At 41.9% G+C, this 16,055-nt stretch overlaps 1 protein-coding gene across 1 annotated transcript in view; it reads left to right on the top strand.

Annotated features, from left to right (window-relative positions):
• Positions 1 to 433: 433 nt before the first annotated feature.
• SLC16A10 (solute carrier family 16 member 10) overlaps positions 434 to 16,055 on the top strand; it is a 70,046-nt gene continuing 54,424 nt past the window's right edge. The window contains exon 1 of the mRNA XM_040553860.1: positions 434 to 906. Coding sequence (XP_040409794.1) covers positions 576 to 906 — 331 coding nt within the window. The 5' untranslated portion in view covers positions 434 to 575. The remainder of the gene's footprint in view (positions 907 to 16,055) is intronic.

Here is a 16,055-nt window from a genome sequence, read left to right on the forward strand (position 1 = left end):
AGTTTTTTTTTTTTTTTTTTTTTTTTTTTTTTTGACTTTTCGCACCACTTTGCGGCGGCGCTGCCCACACGGGCGGGAGGACACCCGCGGGGGAACCGGCTCGGTTCGAGACCGGGGGGCTCGTTTACTCCCTCCTCCTCCCGGCTCGGGGCGGGGCGGGGGGGGGGGGGGGGGGGGGGGGGCGCGTGAGGCTGGGAGGCGGCCGTTAACGACCCAGCCTCACGGCCGCCCCCCCCCCCAGCCACGAGCCGCGGCAGCACGAGCACTTATCGGCGGGCGGGGGGGGGGGCGGGGGGGGGAACGGGACAAGGGAAGGGAGGCGAAGCCGCGCCCCCCCCACCCCTCCCGCCTCCCAGCCGCCAGCCAATCAGGAGCGGGGAGAAGCCCTCGTGCCGCTGCCGCCCCCCCGGGGGCTCTCCCCTTTTAAAATAAAGCGGCGGCGGCGGCGCGCGGCGGAGGCCTCGTGCGCGCGCGTTTGTGGGTCGGGGGCGCGCACACCCGGCTCCTCAGCCCTGGGGGATGCCCGCGGCCAGGGGGTGAGGCTGTGAGGAGGAGGAGGAGGAAGGCGGCCGAGGATGGCGCCGGTGAGCGAGCAGCCGGCGCCGCAGGGCGAGGGGGGTCCCGCGGGCGCCCCCCCGGCGGGGCTGCGGCAGGAGAACGGCGGCGGCGAGCGGGGCCCGGCGGGCGGCGATGGTGGAGCCGTGGCCGTGCCCCGGCCGGAGGTGCCGGGACCTGGGGAGGGTCCCGGCGAGCCCCCCGAGGGCGGCTGGGGCTGGGTGGTGATGCTGGCTGCCATGTGGTGCAACGGCGCCGTGTTCGGCATCCAGAATTCCTGCGGCGTCCTCTTCGTCTCCATGCTCCAGCTCTTCGGCGGCAGCGAGGACCGGCAGATGGCCTTCAAGACAGGTGAGGGGCGCCGGGGGGGGGGGCTCTGACCGGGCCCGGGGGGCTCCGGCCAAGGGGATGGGGTTTGGTGAAGCCCCGGGGTGTCCTGGTGCCGCCACGCTGCCGTCCCCGCTCCCCGCAGTCGCTTTGGGCACACACGGTGTGAACGGGCTCAGCCGGGTTCAGCTTCACGTGTGTGCGCCTTGAAAAGCTCCCGGTGCTCTGGCTTGGGGTGTGCGCTTCTTGCCTCTCGCCTTTACAGCGACTAGTCTACCGTAGAAAAAAATAACGAAGTTCGCTTGTTAAGAACGCAGCTCGAAATACTAAAAAGGAGCGCTTAAATAACCAGCGTTGCCTCATGTGTTTTTGTTCCTCCATAATAAAAAAAAAAAAAGGGCGTTCCAGTGAAATAGCCCTGCAGAGGTGTTAGCCTTCTAGGAAACTTGCAGTGCGGAGTTATTACAGACCTTTACAGTAGCTTTGGAAATCGTCTTCCTTAACTCTGGGTCAAATTGGGCCTGAAGTTGAGATGCAGGAGAAGAACCCATTCCCTCCTTGCTCCCCCCAACTTAATAGCAATATCTCTGTCTCGAGTCAACAACCAAGGCAAGTGTTCTCTCTGCACCGAGTAAGAAAGCTGTGGTGGAGCACTAAGTGTTGCACTCTCTGGTGTTTCAGCTACTTGTGGTGCCAGGTAAGGTATGTAGCTCTACAGCTCTTGAGCTAGGAAGGTGAGGTGCTGCGTCTGTCCCCACATCAGGTGTCACAGCGCCTGCCCCCGGGGGCAGATGGATGCATGGGGCTGGGTGCCTGGTCAAAGGAGGTGCCCAAAACACCTGCACACAGGGCTGGGAGCCACTGGCAGGTCAGGAGTGAGAAATGACACCGGTGGTTGCTGCTCCCTCCCTTCGTGGGGCAGAGGGATAGCTGCTGCTTTTGGAGACCTGATGCTTTACTTGCTGCCTTTCAAAATAGAGTCCTTGTGCTTAAAAAATGTGACTCGTTAGGTTATGGTGTCAAAGTCAAAACAATCAACAAGAGGAGGGAGGATTGCGATTATCTTCTACCCTCCAGAAAAGTAATTGCGCCACTGGTTTTAAAGTGAGGTGGGATTGAGGGCGTGCTCCACCCATGTTTTTGACACTTCGCTCAGCCTCAGAGAAGGGGGGGTGGGACCTGTTTTTGTAGCCTAGTTGTTTTGCAGCCTGTTCAGAAAAGCAGGAAGAGTTTTGAGTCCTGTTGGATGCAGTCACGGTGACCTGCATCACTTCTTTCTTCCTAATTTTGTTTTTAAAAAAAAAAAGCTACAGCTGCATTCTGTTTTGTTTGTTGTCAGGTGTGCTATGGTTTCGGTCATGCAGATGATGTTCATTTTGCTTGTTTTTTTTTTTTTTTTAAATTCAGACGGGTGTAGGTTCAGGGGAAATGGCCTCAAATAGCTGCCTTGGTTAGATGACTTGCGTGCATGTGAGGAGAAGGGACTGCAAATACAGAAGTGCCTCCTGCGATCAGCAGAACTGCAGCTATAAAGGTGCTTTCTCTTCTCACACCTGAGAGTACCCTGATGAGGGTAGGCACCATAAGGACTAAGCAGCAGCTGTCAAACACAGCTTTTTGTTCCTTGATGTTGGATTTTTGTTGTCTTAAACTGCTTGTCTGCTGTTTGTGATCTTGATGAGGATAAGATCGAGAGTCAAATTGAACTAAAACTTTGATGCACTATTTACCTTGTCAGAAAGGGGATTTATGATCAGAAATGGCAAACTGCACTTAGGGTTGCTTTTATTGAACCACTGATGGATTAGATGGCACACTAGAGAGAGAGAAGGGATGACTAATGGATGAAAATGGATGAAGTCAGTATGATTTTAGTGTTAGAGACAACCCTAGCCGGATCATTCACAGGGTATCGATGATGGTACTTAATCTAGTTAGTCTCTTGTTCAAACTGACTGCAGCTTGAGTTTGTGAATCGGACTTAGTGGATCTGAAAAGTGGGATTTGTAGTGAAAGTTTTCTTGTTGTATGGTTTTGCTTTGAAATATGAAGTTTAATATCCTAATCTTTGAGGAGAGGGCACCTTTAAAATCCGGAATGGTGATTTTTGAGAACTGTAAATATTCCAGATAACCTCTTCTGGGACCCCAGCTGTTTATCCATAGTACCACAGAATCCAGCTTTTTAATATAATTACAAAATTACTTAGCTGTTGCTGGAAGCATGCATGTTGCTGGAGGTATTTGTTTAGGACAAGGTAGTAGTTGTCTGTTGCCTTGTGTTTTCCTTGCAAAGAGGAATGAAGTAGACTATAGCACGTGCTATTTCATTTTTTTTTTAATGGATGGGTACTTAATGTGCATGAAAGGCAAAACAGGAGGAGGCAGAAGGGAGGAGAATGCAGTCAAGAAGCCTTGTAAATAAGGAGTGGGAGGAACCAAAAGTACTACAGGTAAGGCAGCTGGGCTATCTCCAGAGTGCAGAATCCACGCTGGGTAAACAAGCTGAGTAACTACACTTAACATTGTTGCAGGATTTAGAATGATTGTTACTGGAAGAACTGGCAAACTTCTTTACAAATTCAAAATCTCTCCAAGGGGCACCTGATTCTGACATAGTTTTGATGAAAAAATTTGAACATAACTTGTATACGATATTTTGTTAATTATATTGCTCAAAATGTAATTGTTTTCATAGCTTATGTAATGCATTTTGTAAGCATTTCTGTTGTTTCCTTGTGTATCCATTTCTTGTTTGTTCAAAAGCTAATTGATGCACAACTGCAGAAAAGGAAAAGTTCCTAATGCTAAGTATCAAGCTTCTAGAAAAATGTGCCTGCAGTCGTCTCGGGAAACCAGTCCTTTCATTGTTTAAAGTTCATTGCATTTGAGAAACAAATTGGGTGGGGAAAAAAACAATGTCAATGAAATATATCACAATAATCTCATAGCCCTTTTTTCTATTTTCAGAGGAACTTGTCAAAACAAGGGTTTAGTTTGGAAATTTGTTGTGTGGGAGGCTTGAGGATGGTCTGACTAATAAAAGGGTAAAGTGGTCTACAAACAACTCTCCCTTGGCTTGGAGCCATCAAAGTTGGATGGCGGGACTTAGATTTGACAGATAAAAATCCAGACAATGTTTTAATTAATAAAATAGATATGATGAAAGAAAGAAGAATTACTTCTATAAATTGACAAATATGAGCTTGTAACAGAGTATGTGCACATCAGAGCGGCTTGCTTAGTTAAATTAGTGGGACCCTTTATTTACTGTCATTTTAGTACAGTCCTGTGGCATGCAATATGTTTTTCAGTGGAGTCATGAATTAGCAAATACAGCAAAAATGGCAAATTTAAGACTTTCAGGAAGAGGTGTGCTTGTACCAGTTTTTATGGCCATCTTTAGAAGTAGTACTTCAGTTTCACAGGTATAAAAGTATAAGAATGACTGGCTACTGTAACCATTCTGCGTGTGAGACACAGGTGCCTCAAGTTAAGCACTTGCCTGTGCTGCCTTTCAGACAAACTGCGTACTCCACAATCTCCTTCAACTGAATCCTCATAAATGCAAAAATTTTACTGTACTTTATTTATGAGCTGACAAGCTGGATGAAATCAAAATGCTATTGAATGTTGTGCAGTGTAATTTGCTGTTAGTGTACGATGAAGTTTTGTTAGAACTGGTGGTGCTCTTGGAGCACTAAACAGCTAGCTGTAGTTTAGTGCCTGCCTGTAGCTATGCTAACCTAGTTACATGCATCAAAGTAAATAATGAAAGAGTTCACGAGTTAACGTGACCTTAAAACAGTTTAAAACTACTTAAAACTATTAAATGAAACTTCCTTTGGCTTATTTTTTATTCGTAAGAGAAATATGTTGCTTGATGGCTCTTTAGACGTTGTTAAAACTGTTTCCTAGCCTCACCCTAAAACAGCAATTTCTAAACTTTTTATTGAGCACTCTCATTTCTAATCCAAGTAAGAAGCATCATGTGGTTGGACTGTGCTGCAGATAGAAAATCTGGATGAAAACCAATCTGATTTCCAAGTAGCAGAAGAAACTTTTTTCCTTCTTTGGTTTAAACATACCTTATCTGAATGTTTTGCTGGTCTGTCATCTGACATTTTGCTTTCGGGTGAAGTGGCTTAGGACAGGTGTGTGTGTGTGGTGTGCAGCTGGTGTGTATATGTATTTTCACGTGTGTCCCCCTGTGTCTTTTCCTTGGATAAACCTCTCAAGTCTTACCAATTTTCATGCTGTAGGTTAATATTTTTTTCTACGTCATTGTCTAATTTTTCTATATTCTTTTGCAAGATGGAGAAGAAAGGTACTGTGCCTCATGCTCCAGATGAGGCTTTGCCATTTTATGGCGTAAGTTATGTTGTGATGGCATTGCGCTATCTATTTTGCGTTATTGAGATAGCCTAATGTTGGCTGCTTTTTGTCAATACCTGCATGTAGTGCAGTTCAGATAGCTGGCTTTGAAGCTTTCCACTATGTATTGCCCCTTCATTTTCAAATTTGTTTTGGTTAATTGGTTCCAGTAGTCTGCTCAGTTTCTTCTTATTCATCCATTTTGGCCAGTGTTCTTTGTTCCTCAAATCCCTTCCTGATTTTAAGCTAGTCTAAATAACTGTTGTCTAAAGAGGAAGTCAGCAAATTGTATGTTTATTAATAGACCCTCTTGCTAGACTCAGCAAGATGCACCAGTGTTGTTTGCCTAACCATAATGGTAATTTTTGTCTTTTAACTTAGCCTGCTTTGCCTCCAGACGCTAGTTTCCTGGTAGTATTGAGTCTTGTTTCTTATTATTTGATTTCTTTAGCCTCTTGTGACGCAGCGTTGTTAAAGGTTCACTTGAAGTTTAAATGTTATCAGGCTCCTTTCCTTTTATTTACCTACTTGGTCTGCATGCCGAAATGTGATTGACCATTCTCAAACTGTATTATAGCACGCTTCTAAATTTGTATACTTTTTTATGCAGTTTGGGCTAATTTGGTAATTTCAGGTAATGACAAAATGGCCAAGGTTGGAAAGGACCTCTAGAAATTGTTTACCGCAGCTTCTGTACTTGCAGCTGTCTACCACAGCAGGGTGCTCAGGACCGTGCCTGGTTGGGTTTTGACCATCTCCAGGGATGGAGACTCCACAGCCTCCATGGGCAACTTTATTCAGTGTTTGACCACCGTCACAGTAAAGAAGATTTTTCTTACGTTTCAATGGGATTTCCTGTATTTCAGTTCATGACCATTCCCTCTTGTCCTTCCACTGAATACCACTGTGTAGAGTTTGGTTCAAACTTCTTCCAGTTCTTCCCTTCAGGTATGCACGCTGGCCCCATATCCCTTTGTGAGGATTTTCTTCCCAGCCTAACCACCCCTGGCTCTGTGTCTCACTGTGCGTCAGACGTTCCTTGGCCATCATCACAGCTCTTTGCTGGATTCTCCCTAACTTGCACTGTCTGCCCACTGTTCCTTCAGTGTGGTTGCAGGTTTGGACTCCTGAAGCTGCAGGGTCATGGAGAAGACCCAGTCAGTCCCTGCCATCTCTGACGCCGTGCCATGTGTTGAGGTTCTCACGTTTCCTTCATGTGGTGAGATGTTTAGTTCCTCCAGTGGTCCCTCTGCTGCTCCCTTGGTGAGGGGTCCAGTCCTGCTGAGCTGTGTCTTCCCTCGGCAGCTCTGTCTGGGTCGAGACCTGCTGTGTTGAGGAGCGATCACTCCGCTGGTGGCTGCGCCTCGTGGCACTGTTGCTGCTCCCCTAGAGCTCTGCTCTAGGCCATCACCTTTCCTTGTGTGAGGGTCCAGAAGTCGTGTGAAACTTAGTGTTTCCTAACCTTCATACAGAAGTTTACTATTCAAAGAGGAGCATGAAGGAAATCTTAACTGAGGAACAGGGTGGTGGGTTCTGGTTTAGCTGCAGAATTGTTCTACTGTTGGAACTGAAATAGAGATTAAGCTTCCTCATTTCTAGTGTGCTGTGGCTTAGTTTATTAATAAGTATAAAACACTTGGATGGGAATTGGTAAAAGTATTTGATCAGTCATGTGAAAGTGTTTTTGGTTTGCTAAACATTAAGAAAATTTGATAGTCAGAATTGTTGATATTCTCTTGCTGTTTACTTTCAAAAAACGTGATGTAACGTCACGGTGAAGAAGGGAAGGGTTTGTCAATCTGGGTTACAGATAACAACTTTTAATAACAACTTTTAATAAAATCCCACCCCTCAAAAATCATGTTTTGTAACAAAATATTCATAAAACTGTTTATTTTCCCTAGTAACACAAACCAGTCTAAGGACTTTCAATTAACACTCGTTATGTTTAGCAAGCCGTTGCCCAATTTAAAATTGTTTCTGCTGCATGAACTGTAAGGAAGGAGATGGATTGATGACTTGCATCCAAGCTTATGTGGCACTCTCTGATGATAAAACTGATTTATTTTAGAACTGCTGCTGTGGTAGACGGAATAACGTAGATTTTTTGTCATAGATGTTTTACAAATTTTTAATCTTTTGTTTTGTGAATACACATGGTTAAAGGAGCCACAGCCTATTGCAGTTCAATCTCCAGCAAATGTATACAGAAAGGATAATGCTATGAGAAAACATTCCCTTGTGATCTTACATTCTGTTTTACTTCCATAAATCTAATTTATTAGATAATAGGAGCTCTGTTTTATATCCCGCCTTTAATTTTCATGGGAACTGGATAGGAATGACTTGTTGCTACTCTAACTTAGCTATTGCAGCTCTTTAGCAAGGATGGGACCAATTTAAAAATCATCAGTATTAGTTCCCACACATGGGAAGAGACTACTGGGATGTTGACGCCAGCCTCTTGCTGTTATTAGCAGCATGTCTCTGATCCCGTGGAGCACTGCCTCCCTTAGGTGGACTTGGACTACAAGTTGTAAAGCAAGTTTCTTGTTGCCTTGTGGCTGTCGTAAGCAGGGCTAGTGAATTTTCTTGCTAACTATTTTTTGCAGTGTGCTTATGTTCAGTAGGGTTGAATTTGAAGTATGTACGTGCCCAAAGTACTCCAGGGTATGTCTTTTCCTTTTGCATTATTAAGAATGTTTATGTGAGGAACAATAAGTAATTTAAAGCACATTAGCTCATTGTTTATTATTATTTGAATTTCTAACTAGTGGTGCTCTTGCAAATCACTTGTAAAGCGGGCAGTAGAGTTTATTCTGTCTCATGGTTTGAATTTTAGTCATTTAATACAAGATGCTTCACTAATAAAGATCCAAATAGAAAATGCAACTGGATAAGTATCCTAAAAATCTTTCTAGTTCATTGTAAGGGAGTTTGGTGACAGATTTATAAAATACTTAATCATTTTTATTCTTTCTACTTTATCAATGCAGTAACTATGAGCATGGATAAAACTCCATGGTGGAGCATCCCAAATAAACTGGGATCTTTAAGCTTTCTGCTTCTGCAGCCTAGAAGGAAAGATCATTCCATTCCTTTGGAACAAAATACAGCTTTGATAATTGCAAGTTCATTATATGATGACAAAGAACACTGTTTTTGTGTACAAGGTAGGAAAGCTGCTCTGTTGCAAAACACCATTTGTCAACTGTAACACCGAAAAAAGGATTCTTCTAGTGAGAGAAATCCTCATTTGAGCTCTGACTGAGTGTTGCGCTGAGTGCTTATGAGCCAAAGAATCCAAGGAAAAAAAGCAAAGGAACATTAATATTCATTAAAGACTGATCTGTAGTGGATATTTAGATGGGCCTTATCTTCAGAGGCTTTTGTCTGTGCTCTCTGGTATTGGCATGGCAGAGCTCTGCTGTCCTTGGATTGACTGTTGTGAATCTGCATTGTTTATTTTCTACATCCAGACATCTACGATCCAGATGTCTCTTAAAGAGCTTCTTAGTTTGCTCTGGACTGGAGTCAGCGTGGCAGCTAAGTAGTATATAGGATAAACAATTTTACAACAAAAATATTGGTATAAAGGAGAAACTGATTTCATATGCCCCAGGAGGCCTGTAAATTCTATTGAAAGCATCAGGAGTCTGACTGTTTTGGGGCTGTACAGTCAGGGCTTACTTATAACACAGGATCGTGTTGCTGCCTAATTGAATGTGCTGGGAGAACAATTAAAACATTACGGCATCAAATAATATTGCAGTTTAGTTCAAAGTGGGATTAGAAGAATCAATAGGCTGTCTAAGTGAGACTGAAAGACTACTCGTTGCCATGATTAGTGCGTACTATGCTAGTTTCAGTGCGGTTTGAACCGGTTAGTGACACCAGCTGCTATCTAATGCTGTTTTTCTTCTCCTGAGAAGAAGAAGGTGTGGTAAATGGTGCTTTACCTAGAAATGATACTAACATCCAAAGCAAGTGACACTGAAATCAAGAGCCTGAACTATGGTGCGTGTTTTGAACGTGTCAGTGGTATGTATCATGGTTCAGAGTAACAATCTTCCCAGAAGGTCAATTTAATGTGCCAATATTTTTCCCCAAATGTTGAATATATAACCTAAAATGACTTTTGGGTTCTGTTTCAATTTATTTGTGAAAACGCTGCCTGTGGCCCCTTGAGCTCATTTGTTTGAGGTGTCACGTGTGACAGAACTGAAGAAAATTGATTTTAAGAAAGCCTTTATGGTTTGGGCACATAAAAGCAAATTGAAATTGCCCCTTATTCCTTTGTACCTGTGAGTTATTTCCTATCTTTGAAATATTTATGTAGTTTAGGCTCTTGAAAACCCAATGTAGCATTCCAAACTTGAAAGAAATTAAAACTATCAGCTTATAATTTCTGACACAGCTGGGTGCAGGCAGTGATCTAGAAAATTAAATCAGCGTTAGGAAGTTGTCTGGAAGCTTAAATGTGCAAGCTTGAGATGAGTTTTCTAATCCTATCAGAGTAACCCTAATTTTTACAAATCGAAGCATGGAGCGTTAGCAGTTTTCTCACCTCTGTACATATCAAAATCTTTTGTTCATAGTGCAGCAGTTAAATGAACCTACTTAGTTTCATGCAGTGAAATCACCGACTCTTGAAGGTGTGCACCGAGTGGGGAGGGAGTCAATGACAGAATGGGGCAGCTTAGTGGGAAGGCTGGAGCAGTACTGCACAAAATTGATAGGGACCGCATTACTCTTTGTATCCACAGAAGTTTATTCAGCGTGACCTAAGTCTGGTGTTCAATTTTTATTACTTTTTCTAATAGTAGCTACTCATTTTTTTGTTTAAAGTCATTTCATAATTGTAAAGCCTTTATCCTTTGAAACTCTGTAAGTAATGAATTTCAGTTTGGTAAGACATGTATATTACGAATGTTTTGTGGCAAAAAACAGTACCATGGGATGTTAGAGCTAGCCTCTAGGCTGGTCTCTCATTTAAGGAGTATAGGTTTGAGGGTATTAAGTTTCATTTTCACCCTCAGCAGTTATTTCTGGCATGTGCTAAAATCATAAATAGATAAACTATATATAGTTATTCCCCTCCTTGCTTTTCTTTTTCCTGATTTTATTTGGATCACTATGGCACTGTTAAAGGCAATGTGACTGTCTGAGGGCTCAAGTATGTTCTGAAAGTCAGAACTGGGGTGCAGTTGGAGCCTTCCTAAATGGCACTGCTGGCGAATCATTCAGTGGTGTTTGGCATCACATTCTACCAGTACTGTGTGCTTTGCTTTTATCAGTGTTTTTTCCTTTTGCCTTATCCTGCTTGTCTGTTTTGCTGTGTTGAAATGCAGGGCAACATGGACGCTTTCAGGCAGCACTGCAAAATGAGTGATATTTCTCCAGCAGAGACCTGCCAAGGTACGGATTCAGCTCACAGTGTATAGTCGATGGAGATCCAGCCGTATGTTCTATGGGATCCAGGGAGTTGCTCAGCTGGCCAGGTGCAGGCCTCTGCTTCAGGGTGGGCTGATCTACTCTGCAGGTTACCCTACATGTGCTGACTAGATCTCTACTGACTTGAGTGGGATTTCTGACTCCTCGCTCACACAGACACCTGCAATTGGATGCTTTAAGGTGGAAGTTGACTCCCACTCAGTGTCCTGTGTCTCATCTGAACATTTCATATTTGTTGGTGGGCACAACAAAAATGTCATGAGTTTATGAGTACCTGTTCCATCTGTACAGTCTTAGCTCTGACAGTAACAGAACCCATACTCTCTGACATTCACACCGTTTCAAGCTAGTAGAGATCACAAACTCAGTTAGTTGGATCTTTAGGGTTTCTATTGTCAGAATTCTTCCATTTTGAAGGTTTATCAGAGCCTGTCAGGATCATACAGAAAACACCCATAAAACTGTGTGATGCCCCAGTGTTGCGTGTAGCTAGTAATTTAGCTGTATTCCATGGTTTGTCTTCCATGTGATTTTTGAGCTTCAGCCTCTCATTACTCTAGAACATAGTTCCTGTGTGCATGGAAAACAGGCTGTTGCAGGGTTCCCATGGCCAATGCTTTTCTGTGATTCTGTTTCTTAGAAGGACTCTCTGAACTGTACAGTACCTTTTTCCTTAATGGAATGCGTGAATTTGTTTAATGTAGCTCTTAATAGTTAGGCTATCGTTGTAGGTGCTGAATTACTTTCAGTCATTTCTGGGAATAAGGAGCTTTTTCAGGAATGGTTGTAGTCAGTGGTTTCTTAAAGTGCAAAGTTAAGCTATACAGAAGAAAAATCAGTATGACTATCTCAAGAAAGACGAAGCAGTTTATTCGCCTAATGTTGGTAGAGCTCTAAAGCATGTTCTCAGAGGCAAGGTGTAGCTGTTCAGTGTGATTTTCTTATCTGTAACCTCTTGGCTTGTTCTGTAATGCTTTCAGTGTCTATGAAAATAGATCAGTTGATACAAAAATAGATCATTGGAATAGTGTGCTGCGTTTTGGCTTAAGCAGGTGTGAGCAACTAGTGTTGCTCCCGAGTTGCTGCATGCAAATGAAGGCCCCCTTCTTCCTTTTCTTAAAACGTCCTTAAAACTTAGTGTCTCAATCCAGGCTTTCCCCCTTCCAGATACTGAGCAGCATCTGGAAAGGTCAGTGCTGCCCTATTAGAAAATGTCTAGAGGAGTATTTTAGCATTTTATCTTTCTGAACTTGTTCACTTTGCCTCTTAAGTAAAAAATGTTATCTAGCCAATTCATTTCTTAAGAATTTGTTGTTGTTTTGGTCTTCAGCAGCAAGATGTAGGGGCTCTGACTTCCTGTGCGTATGGGTGCTCTCAATACTTTGCTGATGCAAATAGCCACTGTGAAGCACAGCTTTATACAGTTCCTGTAGCTGACTTGTTTGCAACTTGTTGCTTTTCCTGGCACTCAAACCAGAAAAGAAATGCAGGAAAATGAGATTACTCTGCTGTTATTTTACTAGGCTTGCTATTATTTTTACTACATCTATTTTTGCATTCCTTTTATTAAATGAGGTAAAATGGTTTTCCATTTTCAATTGGAAAGAGGGAAAGGTAAAAGTAACTCTTTAATCCAATTAATGTATTTTCCTGCTTTGATTCATTGTAATGACTTTGAGCATCTGGTAGCAATGAGCATGAACTGCTTAAAGTCACGGAAAACCAATCCCCATTATTTCTGCTCATTGAAGAGAATAAATGAATTACCAAACACTAATCTTTGGATAATTGCTCTATAAGCAGGACATCTTAGCTCTTAGAGAAATTACTTTTGTAAGTTTATAGAACTGTCAGAACTAGTGAACTATTAAAAAAGGTTAACAATAGATGAATAGAAGCTGGACTTTCTTTTTTATTCATAATTATTGCAGTTGAACCTTTTGGGATGTGTATAAGGAGATATATACTTATTGATCAAAATTGAACTGAAGATGGAAATTTCTGTGGACATTTCTGACAGCAAAAAGGTAGAATATATGTGGAATAAGGTACAATATGTATTGCTGTTGTATGACCAGACCGTTTGGGGTTTAGAGTTTATTCTTGTTCACGTTGGGTTGATCTTCAGACATGAAAGAGGTATGTGCTTTTTAGCTTTGGCTTTAGACAGCCTAGCCTGTGACATTATGCCATGTATGTAGTTTTCCTGATTCTCCCTTATTCAACGTAACATAGGTGGGTTAGTTTTCAAAATCCTTTTTTGGTCTTGATATCTGGGTGTACTTCTGTTTTATCTTTTAGATACAGGTACCTGAAAGTCATGTTCCTTGTCGCTGCTGGCTGACACTTATTTGCCTTTGGAGAGCAGCCTCAGGATCCTAGGAGTCATTATTCACAGCTCCTACGCAGTAGCTCAGAGCTGCCTTTACTGCTTGGACCTTGATGGAGTCTTTGTATGTCTAGGAGCAAACTTCTCCCCTCCTCACAGCCACAAAATAATTAGATAAAAGCAAACCTCAAATCCACCTTAAAAAAAAAAAAACTCTATCAGGTCTGCCTGCTGACTTAATTTCTTAACATTTTGCAGGATATTTGCAGGATAATTGAAGAGTAATTTGTGCTTCCTGGATCTTTCCAACCCGATGAGTATTTTCTGTCTCTGTAGATTATTGCTATGGAAATTTTATGCCTTTTTTTTTTTTGAGGCTATAGAAATCTGTATTTGCCTCTGTTGAATTGCTATTCTGCTGTTGATCTTTTCAAATGATACGATATGTTCCTTCTGGTTTTATTACATTGTGTATATTAGGACTTCTATTACATTACATCTTTGATTAAAATTCCACAGGGATTCTGGCAAAGGGATGACAACATCCTGGTTAACTCAGATTAAATACTCTGGAAGTAATTGTCCCATGCGGTATGTTTCTGCCTGTTAATGAGAACTCGACGTCTTTCCTGTAGACAGTCTTTTCATTGTGGGATCTCTGCTTGAGACTTCCTCAATTTGGAGAATTCAGTTTTATTTGATCTCCTTTCACTTATTTTAATTACTGTCAAAATATCAGGGTATAACAGACTTAACATGTACACTGTTATTAATATTCTGGAAGGACAAAGTGATCCCAGTAAGTCATGCTTTACTTCCATTTTGAGTTGTTGCAGAATTTCTTCCTAGTATTGGTGTAAATTAATTTTCCAAGCCCCATTATGAATAGTAGGGGGAAAAACATTCAATATTCACAAGACTTCTTGATGCACAAACAAGTTTAACCAGTTAACGACAAATGCTGCTTTACCCCTAAGGACTATATCCTCCACAATCCTAAACACAGTCCAGTTGAGATATCCCATTAGTGCTGAAGGTCTATCTGGCTGTGCTCTTAAAACCACTTTTCCTTAGACCCAGCCATGCTCAGACCCTCAGTTGGGTGGATGGGTGTTACAGCTTTTTTTAGCTAGCACACTAAGAAAGAGAGAGTGTGCATGTGCGTGTGCGTATTTGTCTCTCCTGAGGCATGTTATAGCAGGCACTTGCACTCCCCTCCCCGGGAGCAAAGGGTGCTAATGGCCCTGCATGCCTCCCAAAGGCTATTGAGAATGCTTGTGGTGAGCAGAAGAGGGCACGGAGGCTTTGGGAGCACTCCTCGAGAGTCAATGATCCACAGCTTGATACAGACAAAGTATGCAGGGTTGCATGTTGCAGATACTAGCTGTAAGTACATGATGTCTTTATTTGGAATACACAAACATAAAACTGCTTCTTGCACACAGGAACTTCCGTTTCCGAATACGCGCACAGACACTTCTAGGAAGGTGTAAAAGCAGAGTCAAATACAGCCTCCTATTTTCAGATTCCTGTTTCTGCCATGACACATCTCCGGTGTTTTGTTCATAAAACCTGTAGACAGTGGAAACCTGATCATTAAGAGGTCAGGCATTGTATTTTCCATTACAGATATGAATTTTGATGTTAGTGTTGGTTAGCATGATTGATTAATGAAAACAAATCTAATTCAAGACTGACTTGAGTAGACATACCTGTGCATTTTGTCCACTTCATGTGTCTCCTGCACCACGTACTTGCAGTTGTCATGTGCAAAACAGAAAATGCCCCCAATATTTTCCTTGAGTTTATAAGTGGTTTAACATTTTTCTTTTGTGGACCACAGCTAATAGAAACTTGTTTGATTTGATATTTCCTAGTTTCTTTTTATTGCTATTTTTTTTGCTGACCAAGTGAACTTGGAGATAGTTAGAATTGCTTTATACCTTTCTTGCACACAAGTAAGAATGATCCTGGTGGCTATAAAACAACATGGCTCAACTTCTGAATTACACGAAGTTGGTGTACACAAAGGAATTTATACATATGTATAGAATTTAAGAATTTTGCAAGTTTTGTTTTTAATAAGCAAAAATACTTTATGGTAGAACAAAGCAATTGTTCAGCACCATGGGTATAAATATAGGTCCTGAAATTGCAGTTTTCGATATAAAGTAGCTATTTTCATTGTCAGAATGCACTGAAGTTTACAAATGATACTAAACGTGGCACAGTATAAATGAGTCTGCTATTCTTGTTGATGCTGGGCTTTGCTTTCCAAGTTCTTTCTGTAGTTACAAAGGTGAAGTTTTATTGGGTACACATACTGTTTGATGAACAGTTTGTTGATTCGTCTTTACTATAGCTTTCTTAGCTTCCTGGTGGTGTATTGGATGGATGTTTTGCCTTTTAATACGTTCTGGGTTTTTGTTTAGAGATGAGGAATTCTATCAAATTTTAAAAATCAAGAACTCCTTTTGTGCAACTGTTAATATTATTAATATATCAATACTAATTCCATAACTTTTATATTACTGTGCAGGGCAGAAGTCAGATTCCTGGGAAGAACTTTCATTCATGTGCTCTGGGGCTTCCATGTCCTTCTGTGTTAAAATGTTTGAGACAAAACCTGTTCTCATCCAGAGTTTAACTTTTGAATGTAAACTGAGAACACCGAATCATAAGAAGAGTTGGTAATGTTTAGTTTGGACACAAGTGGTCATGTCCAGCCCTGACCATGTGATTTGCTGTTTTTCTTGAAGGGCCTTGAATTGTTGTGATTAATGAGTGGTTAAATTCTACCAATGTGCTTGGTGGCATGACTGTGGTTGAGAAACAAATGGGTTTAAACCCGATTATAAAGTTTTTTGTATAATTGAGTTAAACTTTTTGTTTTCAAGTTAGCATTTTCAGTAGTATGAGAACTCACCCATAGAGAACCAGAAGCTACTGACAAAAATGTAAATCAACTATGTAATTTACTGGCAGATTAGATGATTAAAATCGGTGTTTTGTTTAGT

Source organism: Cygnus olor, chromosome 3, assembly GCF_009769625.2.
Source record: "Cygnus olor isolate bCygOlo1 chromosome 3, bCygOlo1.pri.v2, whole genome shotgun sequence".
Taxonomy (NCBI): domain Eukaryota; kingdom Metazoa; phylum Chordata; class Aves; order Anseriformes; family Anatidae; genus Cygnus; species Cygnus olor.